Source organism: Vicugna pacos, chromosome 17 (assembly GCF_048564905.1).
Source record: "Vicugna pacos chromosome 17, VicPac4, whole genome shotgun sequence".
Classification (NCBI taxonomy): Eukaryota; Metazoa; Chordata; class Mammalia; order Artiodactyla; family Camelidae; genus Vicugna; species Vicugna pacos.
Window position 1 is genome coordinate 8,556,518 of NC_133003.1, and position 21,923 is coordinate 8,578,440.

General features: G+C 41.9%; 1 protein-coding gene and 1 long non-coding RNA gene across 17 annotated transcripts in view; one reads left to right on the forward strand and one right to left on the reverse strand.

The window, feature by feature from the left end:
- Positions 1 to 21,923, forward strand: part of RBMS3 (RNA binding motif single stranded interacting protein 3) — a 921,458-nt gene that overhangs the window by 431,710 nt on the left and 467,825 nt on the right. For 11 of the 16 annotated variants that reach the window (XM_031686913.2, XM_072940905.1, XM_072940906.1 and 8 more), the window contains one exon: positions 6,695 to 6,867. In XM_031686913.2, coding sequence (XP_031542773.2) covers positions 6,695 to 6,867 — 173 coding nt within the window. The remainder of the gene's footprint in view (positions 1 to 6,694; positions 6,868 to 21,923) is intronic. The other 5 variants (XM_072940904.1, XM_072940907.1, XM_031686921.2 and 2 more) reach the window with 1 other exon arrangement.
- Positions 5,504 to 6,867, reverse strand: LOC140686691 (uncharacterized). The gene is made up of 2 exons (XR_012060493.1): positions 6,806 to 6,867; positions 5,504 to 5,835 (listed from the first exon to the last, which is right to left on the reverse strand). It is a non-coding gene; the product is annotated as an uncharacterized lncRNA (long non-coding RNA).

The following is a 21,923-nucleotide window of genomic DNA, read 5'->3' on the forward strand; positions in this document are numbered from 1 at the left end:
TCTGAGCCGTGGGTAAGAAAAGAGATATGGGGCAGGTTCTCACCCAACTCTTCTAAAAGGCATCTTTGAAACAGTTGTTTTCTACAGCCACCCTCTCTGTCATGGAGAGGCAGTCAGGTAGCGCAAAACTGCAAAGCCAGTATCACGTGGTCGGTGCAACTCTGGCTAAAATCGCACGGCTTGCCTTAGATACTAGTTTAGCTGCGTTCGTTATTGCGTGCGTGGACATTATTTTCATTCCCCCTCATCTGAGGCTGTTAGAGATACAGCAGGGATGGCCAGAGGTCTGGCCACGTCCACTGTCTCAGGTCGTGCTGATGCCAGAGGAGAGGTCTGGGAAAACGAGGCCATGTGGGAATTACCCCGCCTGGGAGGGGAATCCAGCAGCCCGCAGTACGCACCAGTGTCCACGGTGTAAGGGTTCGCATGTGTACGCGCCCGCCAAATAATGTATAATTGAAGACAGGAATGTGGTTTGTATTCATTTTTGGAAAGTAAAAGAGTTGACATACCATTCCCCTGGGAGACTTCATCCAGGGCTTTACCCTTGAGTGGATAAAAGAGTACAAATTCTCTTGCTCTGGAGATGAATAAAAACAAATTGGGGGGGGACCATCAGCAGAGCAGACGGCTGTGTGATGGAGTCCAAGGCTACCTCAAACCGCCAGACCAACTGCTCCAGCATCCTGCCAGCAACCAGACGCCGGAAGGACGATCGCCTGCAGTTTGGCATTGAGACCCTGTGCTTCCCAGCCAAGGGGAATTGCATGCAAAAAATATTTAAAATTCTCTCTGTCAAGGAGTTATGGTTTCAGTCCGAGGGAGCGGTACGTTTCAGAGCTCATCTGCTGCAAATGAAATGTGGCACACCGGCCTCTTAGTCCCCGAGGGGGAAGCGCTTGGGCAGTGAGCGCTGTGTATACTCCGGGGTAAGCAGCTGAGCTTTGGTTAGGTTAGGTCGTGGGGTTTCTCAATGAATAGTTTGAGGCCATTGAGTTCTTGTCATTAATCCGTGTCAGGGACTATATTGACCTTTCAAGGAGAGGGGATGGATTTGCCTAAATCACCGGTTCTCAACCGGGGGCGATTTCACAGTCCTGGGGCACATTTGTCAATATCTGGGGGCATCTTTGGTTACCACAGCTTAGGCGGAGGGTAGTACAGCCGGCATCTAGTGGTAGAAGACAGAGGTGCTGTGAAATACCCTACAATGCACAAGATAGCCTCTTGCAACAAAGAACTGTCCTGTCCAAAGTGTCCGTGATGTGGAGATGGTTTAAACTCGGTTTAAAAAAAAAAAAACTGGTTTAAGACGACCTGGCTAATGTATGTGTATTACAATGCTGCCTTCAGACAGGTGTTCATCCAATGGAGTTTGACATTGTATAAAAGGTGATTTTAATGATTTGTTTTACTCTGTTGATGGGTGACCATTTCTCTGGTGTGCCAAATGCTTTCGGTTAAAACAAACCAACAGGAAACACAGAAGCACAACTCGCATCTCTCTCCAATTTATGTGCAAAACACAGGGGGTTAAAAACGCAATGGACCCGCCTCCAAACCACACATTTTACAAGAAAGTAGGAGGACCCGGTTGATTGACTTTTCAAACTTGAAAAATGAGGCATATTAACAAAGCACACTAACTCAGTCGGCTGTTGAGGATCGTCTACAAGCCAGTTCATTTTCCTGTTGTTCAATAACAAACCATGAATCTTGACAAATGAACCCACTTGTTTGACATTATTTGAAAAACTCATAACTCGCTTGCTTCTGATGGTCACTTCCCCCCTTTGAAATTAAATTGAAGATGGACTGCATTCACATTCTGACAGAGGGAAAGGGCTTGTTAACCTTGCTTGTGACTCTGTGCTGCTTAACGTCAGCATCCTTTTCCTTCGTGTTTATACTTGGGCGCACCAGGGATCCTTGCAGGGAGTCACCCTCCAGAGTTCCCTGCAAGGAAGCCGTTTGTGTTTCCTGGTCCCCACAGCACAAACAGGTGAGACTCTGTATGCGCTGTGGTTTCTGGAGTCGGACTCCCTTGGTTCAAATTGGGGCTCCAGCTGTGTGACCTTGAGAAGGTCATTTGCCCTTTCTGTGCCTCCGTTTTCTCATTTGTATACTGACAAGAAATTGATGAAGATAACAAGTAACATGGCTTAGCAAGCTCCCAGTATGTTACCTCTAATTATCAGACTCTTTATTTTAAGAATACCATCTTCCAAAACGGGCGTTAAGTCCTTTTAGTTAATTTCTTAAAGAGGACATGGGTACGGACTCGCTGAGTAAGCAGCCGGGACATGTGGTGCAGAGGGCTTTAGCCCCCATGTCATAATCCTAAACAGACCCTCCCAGCAATGCCACCATAAACAAACATCTAAGAAAAATCTGCATCCTTGCCAAGCATATGCAGCTTCAGGAGAATCCTCTTTCCCCCTCCTCCCATCCAGTGTCACCCGAAGCCCCTCTTCTGAAAATCTGCTGTTCCTACTGCTTCTAAGAAGCTGACACTGCAAATTCACAGCAACGCCTCACCCTGTTACAGCCCAGTGTTGCAGACTTCTGTATTCCCAGACTGTAAGTCCTCACCACTCCTAAATAGGATTTATAAACTGACTTTGCCCAATATAGCAAAGCCAATTTTATCTGAAGGAAGTAGTGTTTTTTTAACTAATATTTTACAATGTCTTTCCCAGTGCCTCAAAATGATTTCAAAGTCAATCGATGATAAAATAGCAAATCCATCTAAAAACAAAGAATTGGGGAAGAAATCAGAGCCACTTTTAATCAGGGAAGTGGCTGCTGTAACTTATTAACCCCTAAAGGTTATTGACATGCTACTTTTTTTTTTTTTAAGATGCTGTAGTTCAGTCATTTGTCTTTGGCAGCAAAAGCATACTAAACCGCTTTAGCTTTTCACAAATTAATGCATTTAAGCCTACGTGTTTGTCAGACATTCTGGGAACCTTTTGGCAAGATGTTGTTAATAAAGGATGTGTGTTTTGAAAATGGGTGGAGAGGAAGGAATTTATAATTCCTGCAACAAAAGCATGATTTACAGTGTGGACCGCTACCTGAATCATTCATTGTATCCTCCACAGATAAATGAAAATATTGAGGATTAGCACGAGTGTTGGCCCTGGGTCTTACAACCTGCGCAGTGATTGGTTCAGTAACACTGAAAAAAGTCTACATCTTTCAGTAGAATTTCTGGAACTCCCAAACAAGAATATGACAGAGAAAACCACCTTCGATTGTGTCTATTTTTCAAGGGGCTTTTGAAATACGTCCTTTCTCTACAACAATATGGTGCTTCCACTCCTATTTTTAAATTATATTCCTCAGGTCCCTGCATACAAATTCCCTGTCCTCATCCCTGCTCTGGTGATGCTTTTGACTGTTTTGTTTAATTTTTCTCAGTGAATACATTGAGGGGCCCTTTGGAGGGCACGTGTATTGTTTTAGGCACCATGCAATTTACTAAATGGTGTCCTGTTATAGACATGCAGGCAAAGACCCCGGGGGCGAGAAAAGAATAAAGTGAACATATATTGATCATCTTGCAGTTGGTGGTTTCTTATTTGATCCATCAAGGGCTCTCTCAGTCTGAACTGGTCCAGCCGATCTGTGATACATAAACCTGGAGACTTTTCTCTGGCTCCTCAGTGGTTTGAAAGGCTATGCAATGGGAAAAACTGCTTTAAACAAAACCTCGTTTTGAAAGAAGCCTGAGTACGGAATGGAATTCAAAGAATTTGGAGAAAGGGGAGGTGAAAGTGGTAAGAAACAGCTTTTTTCAAAGCCCTGGGAGATTGAAAAGCATAAAGCACATAAAGGAAGTTGGAGATAAATCCTATTTGTCCTGTTGTGAGATACTCAGATCGGGAGGCTACTTCAGCAGGGTTGCGTACAACACCTACTATGTGTGGGACTTGTAAAGACGTAGAACTTAAGCATTCTGGGGTGTCCGAGGAGTGAAACAGAATTCTTAGGTCAAGAAGGAATTTGTTTTGTAATGTCAGCCAAGAAACTTTATTCCACTTTCTGCAGATATTAAATTCCAGACGGCAATGAATGTTTGTTACTCGATTCAAGTATCAAGAACAAGAAAGTATTCTCCAGTGGAATGCATCTTAAAACTCTACGTTAACAATGTTGGTGCTAGATTAAATCATACTAAAGCTGTGGTTGAGAAAAATGTTCATTTTTTTTTCAAAGAAGGGAGTTGGAGGCTCTGGGGTTTGATCACATCACATCTGCTCGCTCACCTTAAACTGCCCGCAAACTCAGCCAGTTTGTGTCTGTGTCTGATGGCTCCATCTTATGATTCCCCTCCCCTACGCCCCTCTGGTTGCTAAGAGGACAGAGGCGGAAGGAGTCCGGATAGGGAGCCTGAGGTCCTGTGCACATGAGGCTGGCTCAGAGCCTGCCTCGGGCATCAGGGGAATTTGGAGGAAAGGATGATTCTGGAAACCACTCTGGGATTTTGGTGGCTGACTGTAGTTTGAGATTTCAGATTAGGGGGCTGATGAAGCCAACACCAAGGTTCCTAGCACGGAGGCTGGAGGAATGACAGAAAGACAGAATGGGTTTTGGGGTCACTGGGATACAGGATAATGGGGTGCAGGAGGATGGCTGTGTCCCAGGTCTTGGGCAAGTCAAGGGAGGGTCCCTGGCTTTATGCAGTACAGAATTCAAGGACTAGCCATAGTAGGGTGGAAGTGAGTTCATTCGGGGAGATACATGCCCCATAGACGTCTCTGGAGGAGGGAGAGGGAGAGGCCACGGGGTGCAGTGCTGCTAGTTTATGTGGGCTCAGTAACTCTGTATGCTAACAAGTGGGAGGATTGTTCCAGCTACTTGGGAGAAGGGGCGGGGGTTCCCAGGAGGTGGGCCACCACCCACCTTTTGATGGTGGTCAGCCTGGGAACTGTCATGGTGCCTGTGGGAGTGTCATTCACCATGTTAACATATACAGTGAGTGTATAATGAAGCTCAAGGTCTCCTGGGAGTTGAATCTTCTGCCATCTTGGTGTTAACTGCTGTGTCATCTCTTGAATGGCCGTGCCCTGCCACCTCCTTCCTGGCTCAGTTGTGATGGGTGGCTGTGTGGGGAACTGGGAGATGAGAGGCCAGGTGTAATGAGTTAGATTTTTACATTCTGCGTCGCAGACCCCTTATCTTTGAGCCAGTAGAAAATACGGACTGGGGCAAATCTGAAATCCCGGTAGGTGCAAGACAGATTATTGTAGCAAGGAAAAGGCTACATACTGTCTCCTGTCCCTATGGGCTAAGTGTTGTGAGCACTCAATTTTTATTGTACAGGATGTGGCCTAAGTATTAATAACCACCCATTTGCTGTTTGGTAAGTGCTCACCTCTTGCCCCTGAGAGAACAGCTAATGAATCTTCAGATTAGAACTCAGCCAAAAGCGTCGCCACTGGAATCACAATCAATGTATGCATTGTGTGTTTAGAGAACATTCTAGATCACAGTTGGAGAAATCTGGGGTAGATTTAAAGACTGATATCTCTGGCAGGACAGATAGGAATCACAAACGTCATCATCATTATTATTCTTGAACTTTTGTTATTGCAAACACTTGCTGTGCACTCACGGATGTCCAGGAACCATTTTGCTGGCATTAGCTCATGGAGTTTTTCCAAACATTCTATGACGTAGGAGAGTGCTAACCTGACCATCCTCACATTCATGAGAATGCTGCATCTCAGGGAGGCCAAGACACCATCCAAAGGTCACACAGCCAATAACAGACACTTCGGGGACTCAAACCCTGACAGTCGATGTAATTCTAGGACTTTTGAAGATATGCTTGCATGAAAAAGAAAGAAACATTATTGAGTGATGTATCTGCTAATTTTGCATGTGTAATTATAAAGATCCCCACACTGTCTATTCCTCCAAGTTGTTTGGAGGGGGGTGCATCTTACCATTTCTATCCTGTCGTAAAGTAGTGTGATGGGTTAGACCAATGATTCTCTACTGAGGGACTTCTCCCGCCCCAGGGGACACTTGGCAGGGTGTGGACATGTTTTTGGTTTCCGCAACTGGGGGATGGGTGCTACTGGAATCTGGTGGGCACAGGCCAGGGATGCTGCCACCATCCTACAAGGCAGGGAACAGCCCTGCAGCAAAGAATGAGCCTGTCCAATTGCTCACTAGGGCCCTGGCTGAGACCCTGGGTTCGAGTAATTCAATGGGGATCTTCACTGTCGGGAGAAAATGGTGGCTCAGTTTACAAACAAGCGGCAGTGACCCGGATGGAGCAGATTTGGGGATGGGAGAAAGAGCTAAGATGGCTTCATAGCATCGCTGTAGAGGGATCGTGCTGGAGAGGAGCGGTGAGGAAAGCGGTAGGAGGATGTTTCTTGGGAGGAGAGGAGGGAGACGGACCAGAGGCGCACTAGAGATGCTGGCTCTCAGAGGTGAGCCGGGCCGGCAGAGCCTCGGTGGCCGCAGGAGGCAGCTGCGCTGTGCCCATCCAAATGCAGGGCCAGAGCGGGGGAAAGAGGGAGCCATGTCGTCAGAAGGACCGCAGGGCAGACCCGGGCACGTGTGTGCGTGTGTGGATTGGAGAGGCCGAGAAGCTCGCATTGCTTTCGAGTCGCTCTGCTGGCCTGCGAGCAGGTGCTGGCTTTGTTTTTCCAGTAACAGCCTTTTCTGTTTCCAGCAGTCCTATGCACCAGCTCCCCACCCCATGGCTCCTCCCAGCCCCAGCACAAACAGCAGCAGCAACCACAGCAGCAGCCACAGCAGCGGGGAGCAGTTGAGTAAAACCAACCTGTACATTCGAGGCCTCCCGCCAGGCACCACTGACCAGGACCTTATCAAGCTGTGCCAACCGTAAGTGCCCCCGCGCTCTGCGCCGCTTCCGCACGCATCCTCGCCCGCGGGGGCTCGGTCCGCGTGCGGCGTGGTTCTGCGCCCGGTCTCCCCGCTGAGGCCGACTGCGCTGCGCAGACGGGACTTGAATGTGCGATCCGAGCCCAGCTTGCTTTTGAGAATGGAGTTCTTTTGCCTTTTGTTTTGAAAGTGGAGGTTCTTGAGCAGAGAGGCGTGGGGGTGCTGGCCGATATGCATGTATTGACCAGGAAGATAACGAGAAACCGCTGAGCTGAGTTCTCACACCTTGTGGCTGGTGGGTTCTCACAGGCCCTGTGGCTGGTGGAGTCAGGGATGAATCTCATGTAAGAAACAGCTGCTTCTTCTTCTTCTTCTTCTTTTTTTTTTTTTTTTTTTGGAGAGGTCTTAGTGCGGGGAATCTCAAGAACTCAGAAGTGGTAGATTTCAGGATGGTCACCTGCTGGGTTGCAAAGCCTTTCTGGGTCAATTCTTGCTTGGAAAATGTAAGTTCAGCCAGGACCAAGTAATTGGAAAATTACAAGGCTGGTCCTTTAGTTTCCTGGAAAACATCTACCTCTAAGTCCAGTGAAGCTGTTCCCACTAAGGCCAAGAACCACATTCACCAAGGAGTTTTTTTATTTCCTAGGAAATACTGGCAGTGATTAAACACCCTTCCAAAACATTTTGTCTAATCTCTAATGTACCAGCACTTATGTTATTAACTCTCTTATTTCTGGGCACATAAATTAAACATATTTAAGTTCACCCTCCGAACAAAATTAACAATTGATACCAAATTGAGAATCCTAGACCTGTCTTTTTAGATTGCTGTCTGATTTTCAAAGTAATGTCACTACAGCTGTTTGTCATTTGATCAGGCCTGAGCTGGGTAATTTTCATTGTAGGGGGGAAATCTGTTACTCAATTTTTCTTTTTTCTCTTTGGCAATGCTTTTACAAGAAGGTTGAGAGGATATTTATTTTGTAAAATTTCCAACCTCTGAAATATTGGAAGAGGAAAAGAAGACAGATAGTATTTATTTGCCCTTGTTCTGGCTTTTAAGATTGGGAACAAACATCAAAACAACAGGAAGTGGCAAATAAACCCAAACATAAACACATAACTATATAATCATGTGACAAGGCGAAATGTAGATTAGAGCAGGGACTCCCTGCTGCTTCTTGACTGCCTTGATTTGTGGAAGAAGTAAGACAGAACATTGAAAAATAACTATTGATTTATTTTAAAGCAGTTTAAAAAGAAAAAGAAGGAAAGATGCCAGGGCTAAGATACACGAATATGTTAGTTTTTGGTCTATAAAGTACTGAAGTTGAGAATTGGAAGGTAAATCACTCAAACTTTTTTTTTTTTTAAACTTATTGCTACTTAGAAAAGTCTAAACTATTGTGAAAAGGAAAATCTTTGAAAATGTGTATTTTTTTTTTTGTTTTTGGGAGGGAGGGAGTTAGGTTTGTTTATTTGCTAATTTGTTTCATGAAGGTGCTGGGGATTGAACCCAGGACTTCGTGCATGCTAAGCACATGCTCTACCACTGAGCTCCACCCTCCCCCTTGAAAATGTGAAAGATGTCAGACTTAATGTTAGAAGCTTCCGATGAAGGATCTCCTGTAATGGATATTGATGTGAAAAAGAATGCTAGCTATTATCTTTGATTTGTATATGAATCTTATTCATAAAAAAAATATTGGTGGGTATTAAGGAAAAATGATTCCCCACTGCTCTGTATTACACAGAGAGCTTGTTGAAACACAGACATCTGGGCCCAAGAGACTGTGATTTGCTAGATCTGGAGCGGAGCCCGAGAATATGAATTTCAGTTGTCTCCCTGGTGTTGTCATGATAATGCTGGCTTTTTAAGAAGCACTTCTTTGTTGACTAAAAAAAATACAAGCAAAATCTAAAAGCTGAGAATTATGATTTATTCAGTGGACTTGCTGAGGACTTAAGCCCAGGAGGCAGCCTTTTAGAGAACACTGAGGGACTGCTCCAAAGAGGTGAGGGAGGAGCCAGGCTATATGGGGTTTTGCAACAAAATCCAGTTAGTCTGAACATCGAAAGATTCCCGTTCATTAAAGAAAACCAGACATCTCAAGTTAATGGATGTAGCACTCTTCTCTGTATGGGAAGATGCTAGAGTCTAGGCTAATTGACATCATTCCTTTGCTGTGTACCTGTGTACCTTAACGATCTAGGGTCGATATCCTGTTCTTTCCCATCCTGAGTCCCTGCAGGGTGCACCACTGGGGGTGGCTGCAGTGGCTGATGGCTTGATGGTGGTAACATCCTAGGTTTACTGATATGGCTGGCAACATTTTTCATCTCTGCATTAATACAAAGACCGCTGACTATTTCTAAGGCAGAACGCTTCACTTACTATGGGAAAGTACTTGAGGTGGAATCCTGTGTTTTAAAACCTACCCAGCCGGTGTGTGATCTTGTGGCAACTCATTTACTGTCTTTGAGCGTCAGTCTCCTCTCAAAAAAGAGTGAGTGGAAGTTGATGATTTCTAGGCTTCCCTGCAGCACCAGCGTTGTGCCACACAGCTGGCCTCTGACAGGTGCACCAGAGCCAAATGTTAAATATTCAGGGATTCTGTGACTTATTTGTTACAGACTCAGTATGTTGAAATCGGCCATGGTGGGAGTATTTATATCACAGAAATCAGCAAGCCCTAGAAACGCGGGCTTTTAAAATTCCTATACCTTTTTTTGAGAGCTCGTTTATGAACACACCGTTGGTGTAGCATTATACTATGAATTTCGGTGTCGATGTCTGTTTCTGCAGAGAATATTGCCAGCAATTTGTAAATGGAAAATGCTACAAGTTTTGGCATCTTTGACTCAAGGAAGAGGTTTGGTGACACAAGAATATTATTTTTGAGGAAAAAGAAAAGTTCTGTTAATGTTTCTTTTGTGCATTTGGGAAATTTAAAGAATGCTAAGGGATCAGAGGGTTTGATGACTTGTTCATACTCATTTTTGCTGGTAATGAGATCTGGACCACGCTAGCGTTATTGTAAAAATGTCTGTGGGTTCTTCAGTTACCGAGGTGGTCTGGACCTGGGGTTCATTGCTTAGATCTGGTTTCCTGGAGAATCTTAGAGAACTGATGTGGCTGGGCAGCACAATGTAGAGGGGATTTCTGTGCTCTGAGAGCTCTGGGTTTCACTCCTGGTTGTGCCAACAACTGGGTGTGTGGCCCTAGATGAGTGGCTTGTCTCCTCTCAGCTTTGGTTTCCCCATGTACAAGATAATGAGTTTGTACCTGGTGATATTTTATTGTTTTTCACTTTAAAATTCTGCTATTTCATGGAGGCCCTCAGTAATTGGCAGTAAAACCTAGGACAGAGGAAAATGGGGCACGCGAGGATGGTCATGTCCCAGATCTCACTTGAGTCCCTGGGATGCATCCCACCAAGTGAGGGTCCTTGGCTTCACGCAGGAAAGAATTGAAGAGTGAGACATAGTTGAGTGAAAGTAGGTTTATTCAGAGAGATGCACACTCCATAGACAGAGCACAGGCTGTCTCAGAAGGCCAGAGAGGCCACAAGGCGTGGGAGTGGGTGTTTAGTTTAAAGTCAAAGTGGGTACACACCCTGTAGATGGAGTGCAGACCCTCTCAGCAGAGAGAGTGGTCACGAGGCATGGGGCTTGTTGCTTTTTATGGGCTCAGTACCTTCATATGCTAACAAGTGGGAGGATGATTCCAGCTACTTTGGGGAGAGGGGCTGGGAGTCCTAGGAACTGGGTCACCACCCACTTTTTGACCTTGTATGGTCAGCCTCAGAACTGTCATGGCACCTGTGGGAGTGCCATTCACCATGCTAATGTTTTACAATCAGCGGGTAATGAAGCTCAAGTTCTACTGGAAGTCAACTCTGCCGCCATCTTGGGCCTCAAAGTCTACTGGGAGTTGACTCTTCAATGGCTGTGTCATTCCTTTAATGGCTGTGCCCTTTCCCCTTGCCTCCTGTCTCACCTACTCTGGGCCACCTTTTTACATCTTTCGCCATCCTTCTTTGGCAGTGTTGGCAGGGGCACTACCTGAACTGATTCAGCTACATGCATATGACCTGGCAGTTGGGGATGCCTTTGTTAGAGGCCATTGTAGGCCGTTGGTAAAATCCTGGTTTCCTCTCTTGTGTTTGGGGCTCTTGGGGTGCTCACTGCTGTCTTACATTAGCGGTCTTCTAAAGATTCAAGTCACTTTGCATTCCTACTATTCATCCAACACTTCAGAATAATTTTACCTACAAAACAGGTAATATTTGTAGATTTAAATGTACTTGCCATCAGGATCAATTTTCCATCATTATTTCTATGAAATTATAAGAACTTTTAGAGTTACTATTTCCTTATATTATAGGAAATGCACTCTTTGCTAATATCCATAGTAATAAAATAATTGAAAACAGAGATATATAAAAAAGGCATATAGATATATCCAGTTATCTGGCATTAAAATACAATATCCATATTAATACTAATGGGCAGCAAGAAAATGATATTAGAGACCAGAAATTGCATTACTTCTCAATGTGTAATCTGAAAGCAAATTCTTATTAAGGGTTTCCATTCGTATTTATCACAAAAGCTCTTACGTTTGGATCACAAGTAACATCAAAGAAAAGAAGACAGGAGAACAGACATAAAGAATGATTTTACTCTATGGAAAGGCTCTCCAGTTCTACTTCTGTTTTGGATGAATACATTGCACTGTGTGTCTTGTAGGAAATACTAGAAAGACCTTGCAGCGTCTTTACCTTGAGAAATCTCAAGGAGCTTTATTGTGTACTCGATCAGGAAAGACTCCCAGAGCACCCAGGCTAGTATGCCAGGGAGTGTGCTGAAGATGCAGTGGTGAGTGAATTTCGACAGAGGTCTTGCTCTGGCATAGATTATGTTCTAATAGGGAAAATGGAAATCAATGGAATAATCGTGTGATTTGATATAAAATTGCATTGATAAATGCAGGAAAAGAGGGGAGCATGGAACTAAAAGTCTGTGTAACATGGGATTAGACCTCATTAGGGCGATGAGCCAAGGACCCTCTGAGCTAAGATCAGAAGGAGCAAGAGGTTTAAGTAAATGAGGAAAGAAGGGAAGGGCGTCCTAGGCAGAAGGAACTTCATGGGTGCAGAGCCAAAGGCTGGCGGGACCCTGGCAGGTCCAAGGGGCTGGGGAAAGGTCAGTGTGGTTATAGCAGAGAGAGGTGGGTGGGGAGTGAGGCAACAGGAGATGGAGACATGGAGGTGGTAAGGTGATCTCTTTCTATGTCATGTTAGGAGCTCCGTTTTACCCTAAGAACAATGAAGGCAATCATTGAATTGTCACCAACAGGAAGGTAACATAGTCAGATTTTTGTTTCAAGAATGTAACTCTATCTTGTAGTAACCTACGGTGAAGAAGAAAGTGAGAATGTATGTGTGTTCCTATGTGACTGAAATATTGTGTTGTACACCAGAAATTGACACAGCATTGGAAACTGACCGTACTTCAATAAAAATGTATTTAAAAAAAAAAGATAACTCCAACTGCAGAGGAGAAAGGACCCTAGCAGGTCAGGGAACAGAGTAGGGCAGTTGAAGAAAGAGCGAGCTGGGAGAAAAATAACTTATGGTCAGAGAAGAGGATGTGAGACTTAATACTCGTGCTGGTGGAACAATTACTTGTGGCGAAAGATGGCTTTTTTCATATGCATATATTCTTCTATTAAAAAACAAGGACTTGAGAGACAGTGAACGGAATGAACTCCAAAAGAAAACAGCAAAGTAGCACAGAATAGGACCCAAGTCAGTGGATTTTTAGTTAATTTCTTTCTCGTACCCTTTCACGAACAGGCCATCAGTGTACCATGAGATATTTAGTGGCTGCAGGGTGGCTGCAGGATTTAAAGCACTTATGACAAATACTGTGAAAACTGAAAATCCAGTTGATTATACAATGATATTTGTGGGCTGGGTGATCAGTGGGAAGCTACAGGTGGAATACTTGGGCTGCGTGCCACTGAGGCGTACCTCACAAAGAAGAATGCGGAAGTGAGGGAAGATGAATTTGGCTTAATAAAAAGACAACATTGCAACTTTGGGGGACCAGATAAAATGTTGGTTATGTAATGATTTTTCACATTAAAAAAATTATTGAAATGTAGTTGATTTACAATGTTAGTTTCAGGTTTACAGCAAAGTGGTTCAGTTGTACATATACATACATACATACATACTTCTTCCTTTCAGATTCTTTTCCATTATGTTACTACAAGAAATTGAATATAGTTCCCTGTGCTGTCCAGTAGGTCCGTGTTGTTGATCTACTTTACATACAGTAATGTATGTCTTCTAGTCCCCAGACCCTAATGTATCCCTCCCTGCCTTTCCCCGTTGGTAACCAACATCTTAAGCTCCCTTTCCTTTCTCAGAGAAGTTGGTAGCTTCTATTCTATGATGCTACACATATTGTTGAAACACATTGACATTGCTCTTAAAACAATCAGGCCACATATTTGACACAATGGACAGAATTTCTAATGGAAAGTGAGATCATGCATGTGTTTGTTTTCTGCATTGACAGTACCTTTCGTCTAAGCATTCTCCTAACTCATAAATTTGGATTAATACAAGGCTTTTACAAAGCTCCGGCCAGCGATCGCCCCCTACTTCCACATGATTAAGCTGGAATTAATACCAGCCTGGTGCAGGTGCAGAGTGCATTGGTCTGTTACAAAGTGAACGTGCGGCTGTCAAGGCCCCCTGAAGCCAAACGGAGCAAAAGGAGGGACCCTTGGGTAGGGACACACGTATTTCCGATCATCACCAGAAGCCCAGGAGGTCACTGGCCCTGCCCTTCACTTTTCTGGGTAAACATTCTCCTTGCTCAAGCTCTGATACCCTAGCGCCACTTGCTCTAAAATGAAGCTGCAGGTGTCACTTCAACATTTAAAATTAGATTAAAAACAAACAAACAAGTCTCTTCTGTAGAGCACAGGAGACTATATTCAGTATCTTGTGATAACCTTTAATGAGAAAGAATATGAGAACGAATATATGTATGTATATGCATGACTGGGACATTGTGCTGTGCACCAGAAATTAACACATTGTAACTGACTGTACAGTAAGGAAAAATTAAAAAAAAAAAAAGAGAGAAAGATGGAGAACTGCCACGGTGAAAAGCCAGGGGAACAAAGTAGGGGCATCAGTACTCAAGAGCTGAGAGTCTGCCCCAGCACGTGTCCCTGATGGTCACCTGACCCTGTTGGGTGTCTCCAGAAGGCGTGCGCTGAACGCGGAATCGCGGGAGCAGAAGTGCCAGCGGGGCTCCGGGAGCCGACACCGTGATCCGTGGTGTCAGGCAGTTTTGACAAATGCACTGACACCATCAAACCTTTTATCAATTTAAAAGTCACCTTGTCACAGTCATATGTCAAACTGTTACAACTAAAGGAAAACAAGTCATCGCACGCTGCCGAGTAACCGAGTCAAGAAGAACAATGCGGCTGGAAGTTTTTCGAGTCCCTTCTTACCCTGTCAAGATTTAAAAGTTCCCCCCTAACAAGACCTGAGGAAATTTATTAGCCGCTTTCTCCTGCGAGTCAGACTCAAATTACGCAGCTGCCTTTGAGGTGCCTTCGATCTGTGTGGTGGCAGGTGTTCAGCAGGAAGGGAATTTGAGGGTCTTTGAACCCTGCCTCTGTGTAATTTAAATGAGAGAGTGCTTCTAAGGCCCAGGCTGGGTGCCTGAATTCATTGAATCAGTGCAGATCTGACACTTTGTCGCATCCATTAATTCAGGTTTAGCTGTGGTTATATTTGCCAAGTATCTATTGTGAACCACACACAGTGTTTGGTTTGTTATCGGTAAGTAATTATCAATAATACATCCTTGTGCTTATATCGATTAACACTTACTGTGTATTACATACCCTGTGCTCTGCTGAGTTTTTTTTATTATCTTATTCAAGGCTTAAAACAACCCTAGAAAGTGGGAACAATAATTACTGAGTAATAGTTGAGTTAACTGAAGCTCAAAAATGTGAAGAGACCTGTCCAAGTTTATGCAGCCTCCAGGATTCCAAACCCAGCTCTGACTTCAAAGCCCTTATTCATCACCAGTAAAGCATTCATTTAATGAGGAGGAGGGTAGAGTAAGTCATGAGTTCTCAAATCCATGAGTGCCCGTGAGAATTTCTAGATACCGATGCCTGGATCTCACCCCCGGGGTGCTAATTTAGCTAGTATGGGGTCAGCTTAGACACTGGGGTTTAAAAGCCCGCCGAGGCAATGCTATATGCAGCAAAGTTGGAGACTCTCTGGAGTGAATAATGCCACGCTAATCAGAAAACATAAGTTAATCCCTCTGTTTTAGCTTCCTGGTTCTGGCTTTTTAAGAATCTAGGAATTTCATAAGGCCTACCAGTTTGCTTTCAGTTAACCAGGAGACTTAAAAATAAATTTTATTAAGATAATATGAGGATGGATTGGATTTTCTGATCACAAAATGGGATTTTTTTTTTTTTAGATTAGGCACATGAAAAATCTAGCCCTGGAATATGTAGCTAAAAGTACTGTATAGAATATATTCTCCTTCACCTAATTTTCGTAAGTCAAGCATTTCTTCAACATTTCAATTTTTAATAATGTTTGCATTTAACTGATGATTAAGCAGGAGTTTCTTCCCATTTTGAGTCATGTTATTAAACTTCTATACATATTTACTTCTTATCCTTGCTGACCTGTAGTTTGCTAAATGTAAGTTGCTGAATCTTAAAACTAAATCAGCATCTTCCAGCATTTTGGGGGCATCCTGGAAATCACTGCCCCACTGATTCATCGACTCTTCAGTTCATCATTGTTTTCATTACTTTGGATGAAGAAGATTCTGCTGCTGAATTTCTATGCTCATTTGAAAAGATATAGATTTAAATTGCTGAGAGCTGATGATACATTTTCCTGTACTTCCTACAGAGAGAGAAGACACAAAAGTGAAACCATTGAAAGCACCACTTAACTTAGGTCGCCTTATTGGCGGTAGCGCAAGAAAGCTGGACGTGCCAAGGAAAGTGTTCGAGGTCTGGGGGAGGTAGAATTCTAGGCAGATATTTTGCTGAGTGCCTGAAATTTTGCGGGACTTGGAATTCAAGGGCAGGACTCTGGCAAGTTCAGATGGCATCTTGGTTTTCAGTGTGCCCCGTGACCTGCTCTTTGCTGAATACAGCTGACTCTCTTTAGTACTAATTTTATCCGATCGCTCTGTTACTGGACCCTGTTGACCTCACCTTTATTCTAGAAGCTTTCTTTCTCTTTGCTTGGCATGCTTCTCTTTCTTGGGTCTCCTCCCAGGATTTTTGCCTTCCAGCTTCTCTTCCACTACCTGCCTCTTGATCATTTTGGTGTCTTTGGAGTTTAGACCTCCTCTCTTCTCACTCTGTAAACTCTCTGCTCTCCCCTACTTAAATAACTTCAGCTGTTCTGATGATTATTAAAGTTGTATCTCCAGCCCGTTGGAGATACATTTCTTTCAGTCCTGGATGCATATCTCATGAATCTTGGTACAGTTCCAGATCTGTATCCCAAGAGCTATCAAAGCCATTGTCCAAAAAGGATTATTCCTAGACTTCTTGCTTCAGTGTTCGCTTTCTCTGGGAGTGACACTACCATCCATCCTGTCATACAAAGAAATTGTCTTGGGACCACTCCTTTCCCCAACCTAGAAACAGTTTCCAAGGTAAACAGATTTCAACTGCTGGTCTCTTTTGTCTTTATCACCATAGTTTATTTACTCAGTAATTCCAAAGTATTCATTGAATGTCATCCATGTGCCAAGCACTGCAGATACCTTAAGAATTGGTAAATCTCTGCATAAAACTTGCATTCTGCTTGAGAGAGAGAATACATGAATGAATGAATAAAGAAGAAAACATCAGAATAGACCGTGAAAAAAAAAAGGGGGTTGAAATACCATGGAAAGGAGGTTGTTAAGTAATGACAGGGAGGTTACTAAGAATGGAGGAACCTCTTTGATTTGAAATTTCAGTCTCAAGAAGGAAACAGACTTGTGATATTCGAGAGGAACAGCATTACACATGAGTGTGCAAGCTTTTACAAAATCCCCGAGGTGGAAATGAGCTTTGTGTTTTCGAGTAACATAAAGAAGATCAGAATTGCAAAAGAATAGTGAATAAGGGGAGACGAAGATGGTACAAGAGGAAGTAAAAAAGATATACGGGGCCAAATCAGTAGAGTTCTATGAGCCAGAGAATGGAGACTGGATTTTACCCGAACTTATTAATTTTTTTTAGAAAGGTTATGTTGGCTTCTCTGTAGAGAATGGATTTTAGGGCATATAAGAGAAGAATCAGGGACATGAGCAAGGATGCTATGGTGGAAGTCCAGACGGATTACGATCATAGTGGTGGAGGAGTTTGGATATGATGGAATCAGAATGTATTTTGGAGATAGGTTTGAGGAGTTACTGATGAATTGGGTATGGCAGGAGTTGAAGGAAAGAGAAATTAGAGATAGCTCCCAGGTTTCTGCTTTAGCATCTGGATATAGACTCATTTAATAAAATGAGGAGGATCGTGGAAGGAGCAGTTTTGAGAGGAGAGAATTCAAGTGTTCTTGTTTTGTTATTTTTGAGATCCTATTAGACATCTAAAATGAGATACCTGTTCATAGCCTATTATATGACTAGTTTTCAAAGCAGAAATTACAGTAAAAGACATAGACTGCCAGTCATAAGCATTATAAATAGGATTTAAGCACCCTGTGCTGATAAGATAATAATATAGGGCCTAATATGTGTTGGACATTATTCTAAGTCTTTCACATGTAAGTACTTCATATTCCCTGTGTTGGTTCGTATTTCCATTGTGATGACCCCCATTTTACAGGTAAAAAAGACAGTGACATAAAGAAGTGACTTTCCTAAGGACACACAGCTGGTAATTGGCAAGCGCAGGGTCTCAGATAAGGAGTCTGGTTTGAGTTCCCTCACTTAACCACGATTTCTATATAGCGTGTCTACATAGTGCAGAAAGAGAAGTGGTCCTACCACGCAACATTCTGGGAGGAGGAGAAGCCAAGAAAGGAGTTTGCAAAGGGACCAGTGAGACAGAGGAAACCAGGAGAGCAGGAGAGTGGGATATTACAGAAGCTGGGAAAGTAAAGTGTCTAATAAGGCAGAATGACCGAGTGTGTTGAATACTATTGACAAGTTAGAAAATAGACAAGTAGAGAAGTCACATTTGGCTTTGGGATGGGCAAGGTCATTGGCAAACTTGACCAGGGCAGTCTTTGTAGGGGGTGAAAGCTGACGGCTATCTGGTGGGCCTTTCTTCAGCGTCGTCACTTGTCACTCGATGTCACTTAACAACCCTTCCAAGTGGAAATGCCTCTCTCTCCTTCTTGCCCAGACTATACCTAAATAATCTTTTTTTTTTCCCCCACTGATCTTCTGGTTGTTCTCTCTTTCTTTCTCTCTTCCTTGATCTATGTCTCTTTAACTCTTTTTCATTTTCCCTCCCACCTTCTCTAACTGTGCTTTTGAAGACAGTAGATTTCTTTTGTTCTTTTTTGTACCCATGGTGCCTAGTACAATCCCTGGTCTTTAAGTGGTGACTGATAAATATATATTGATGGAATCCAGCCTGAATTCATCAGTAATATAAAAATGATTTCATCGGATTCAATCTGAAAACTTGTTTCAGGGTAGACTTTGAGTTTATAGTGGGGTACACGGGAAGCAGGGTTTTATCTTAGACACCACGTTCCAAGATGTACTACTGGAATAAAAGAAGAAAGGTTTGGAATATGCAGTTCTTTTCAGAGACTTTTGGAGGGAAGCCTTAGGATGACCTGAGCCCCATTTATGTAAGGATCCATATTATAAGGATCAATACTTTGATAACTCACTCAATATTGCTCCTGAGACAAGAAATAATCATTTATTCTGGCCTGAGTTCTCAGGTTTCAGCTGTCAGGCAGATCAGCGTGCCAACTGACTGCTAATTCCATAGCTAATGTAAAGTAATTTGGGCTCATAGAATGGTGTTTGCTGGAAATCTTTGGCTCTGGAATTTTTCTACAGATTGATCTTTGCAACCCATGACTTCTGAGGCCACAATATTACAGACTATTGATGAAAAAAAAAAAAACAAAGCATATCTGTGTATTCCCCTTTTAATCTGAAAATTGGTAGAAGTGTGATTTGTATACAGCTTTTAATCATATGGTTGTGAATAAGTTATGGATACAATTTATTCCTTTTTTGTTAAAGTATAGCTGATTTATATTAATTTCAACCATAACAACATAATGGTTCAATATTTTTATAGATTGTACTCAATATAAAGTTACTGTAAAATATTGGCCATCTTCCTTGTGCTATACAATATTTCCTGTATCTTATTTATTTTATACATAGTAGTTTGTACCTGTTAATATTTTGCTCATGTCTTACCCCTCCTTCTGTCCCTCTCCCTACGGTAACCACTAATTTATTCTCTACATCTGTGAGTCTGTTTCTGTTTTATTATGTTCATTCCTTTGTTTTATTTTTCAGATTCCACATAGAAGAGATAACATATAGTATTTGTCTTTCTCTATCTGACATCTCACTTAGCATAATGCCCTCCAAGTCCATCCATGTTAAAAATGGCAAAATCTTATTCCTTTTTCTGGCTGAGTAATATTCCATTGTGTATGTTGGGGTGTACGGGTGTGTGTATCAGTGGGGACATATCTTCTTTATCATAGTCATCTGTTGATAGACACTTAGGCTGCTTCCATATCTTGGCTATTATAAATAATGCTGTTATGAACATTGGGGTACATGTACCTTTTCAAATGAGGGTTTTCATTTTCTTCTGATATATACCCAGGAGTGGAATTGCTAGATATATGGTAGTTCTGCTTTTAGTCTTTTTGAAGAACATTCATACTGCTTTCCACAGTGGAAATACTAATTTGCATTCCTACCAACAGTGTATGAGAGCTCTTTTCTCCACACCCCACCAACATTTGTTATCTGTGGTGTTTTCACAGTACCCGTTCTGACAGGTCTGAGATGATATCTCATTGTGGTTTTGATTTGCATTTTCATGATGATTAGCAGTGTTGAGCATCTTTTCATGTGTCTGTTGGCCATCTGTATGTCTTCCTTGAAAAATATCTATTCAGGTCGTCTGCCCATTTTTAATTGAGTTGTTTGGTTTTTGATGCTGAATTTGATGAACTGTTTATATAGTTTGGATGTTAACCCTTTATCAAACATATCGTTTGTAGCTATTTCCTCCCATTCCGTAGGTTGTCTTTTCATTTTGTAGATGGTTTCCTTGCTTGCAAAAACTTTTAAGTCTTATTTGTTTATTTTTGCTTTTGTTTCCTTTGCCTGAGGAGGCAGATTGAAAAGAAATATTGCTATGAGTTATGTCAAAGAGTGTTCTGCCTGTGATTTCCTTTAGGAATTTTATGGTTTCTGATCTTACATTTAGGTCTTTAATCAATTTTGAGTTTATGTTTGTATATGGTATGAGAAAACGTTCTAATTTCATTCTGTTATATTCTGTTGTCCAGTTTTTTCCAGCACCACTTACTGAATATATTGTTTTTTCCTCATTGTATATTTTTGCCTCCTTTGACACAGATTAACTGACCATATGTGAACGGATTTATTTTAGGGCTCTCTATTCTGTTCCATTGATCTGTGTATCTTTTTGTGTCAGTACCATACTGTTTTAATTACTGTAGCTTTCTACTGTAGTCTGAACTCAGGGAGAAAATTTGTTCTCCAGCTTGTTTTTTGTGGTTTTTCCCCTCTCTCTCAAGATTTCTTTGGTTATTTGTGATCTTTTGCATTTCCATATGAATTTTAGGATTATTTGTTCTAGTTCTGTGAAAAATGTAATGCATATTTTGACAGGGATTGCATTAAACTTGTAGATTGCTTTGGGTAGTATGGATATTTTAATGATACTGATTCTTATAATCTTCCAATACATAAACATGAGATATCTTTCCTTTTCTTTGATCACCTTCAATTTCCTTCATAAATATTTTATATTTTTCAGAGTATAGATCTTTCACCTCCTTGGTTAAATATATTCCCAGGTATTTTATTATTTTTGATACAATTTTAATGGGATTGTTTTCTTGCTTTCTCTTTCTGATAGTTCATTATTAGTGTATGGGAAAGCAATAGATTTCTGTATATTTAATCTGTATCCTGCAACTTTGCTAAATTTACTTACTAATTCTAACAGTTTTTTGGGTTAATTTAGGGTTTTCTATATATAGTATCATGTCATCTGCAGTTTCACTTATTTTCTTCCAATTTAGATGCATTTTATTTCTTTTTCTTGTCTGACTGCTGTGGCCAGGACTTCCAATGCTCTGTTAAATAGTAGTAGTAAAAGTGCGCATCCTTGTCTTGCTCCTGATTATAGAGGTAAAGCTTTCAGCTTTTTATCATTGAGCATGATGTTAGCAGTGGGTTTTTCATAAATTGCCTTTTTTAAATAGTTATTTCTCCCTTTACCAGCTTTGATGAGACGTTTTGTCGTGAGTGTTGAATTTTGTTAAATACTTCTTCTGCATCTGTTGAGATGATCATGTCCTTCATTTTGTGAATGTGGTATAACCCACTGATTGATTTGGAAATAAATTACAATTTATTCTTAAAAAGAAATTTAACTATTTTATTCACCTTTTATCTCTTACATTCATTGTATCTCTAGCATTGTGGTGTGTCTTGACAAATGAGGATTTTATTGTACAATTTAAATATGCCCTTGAAGTTTTTGTAAATATGTTTATTTTAGTTTTAAATCAACAATATTTAGGACTAAAATGAAACGCACTCATTTTAAGCATAGGGCTTAATGAGTTTTGAGAAATACATGCACATGTGTAACTACCACAATAATCAGCATATAAAAGGTTTTTATCATCCCTAATGCTTCTGAATACACTAAGAAGTTCACAATTTAAAGCCATCTTACTTGAGAAAGTAAGGAGGTGGCATTATACCATGAAAGT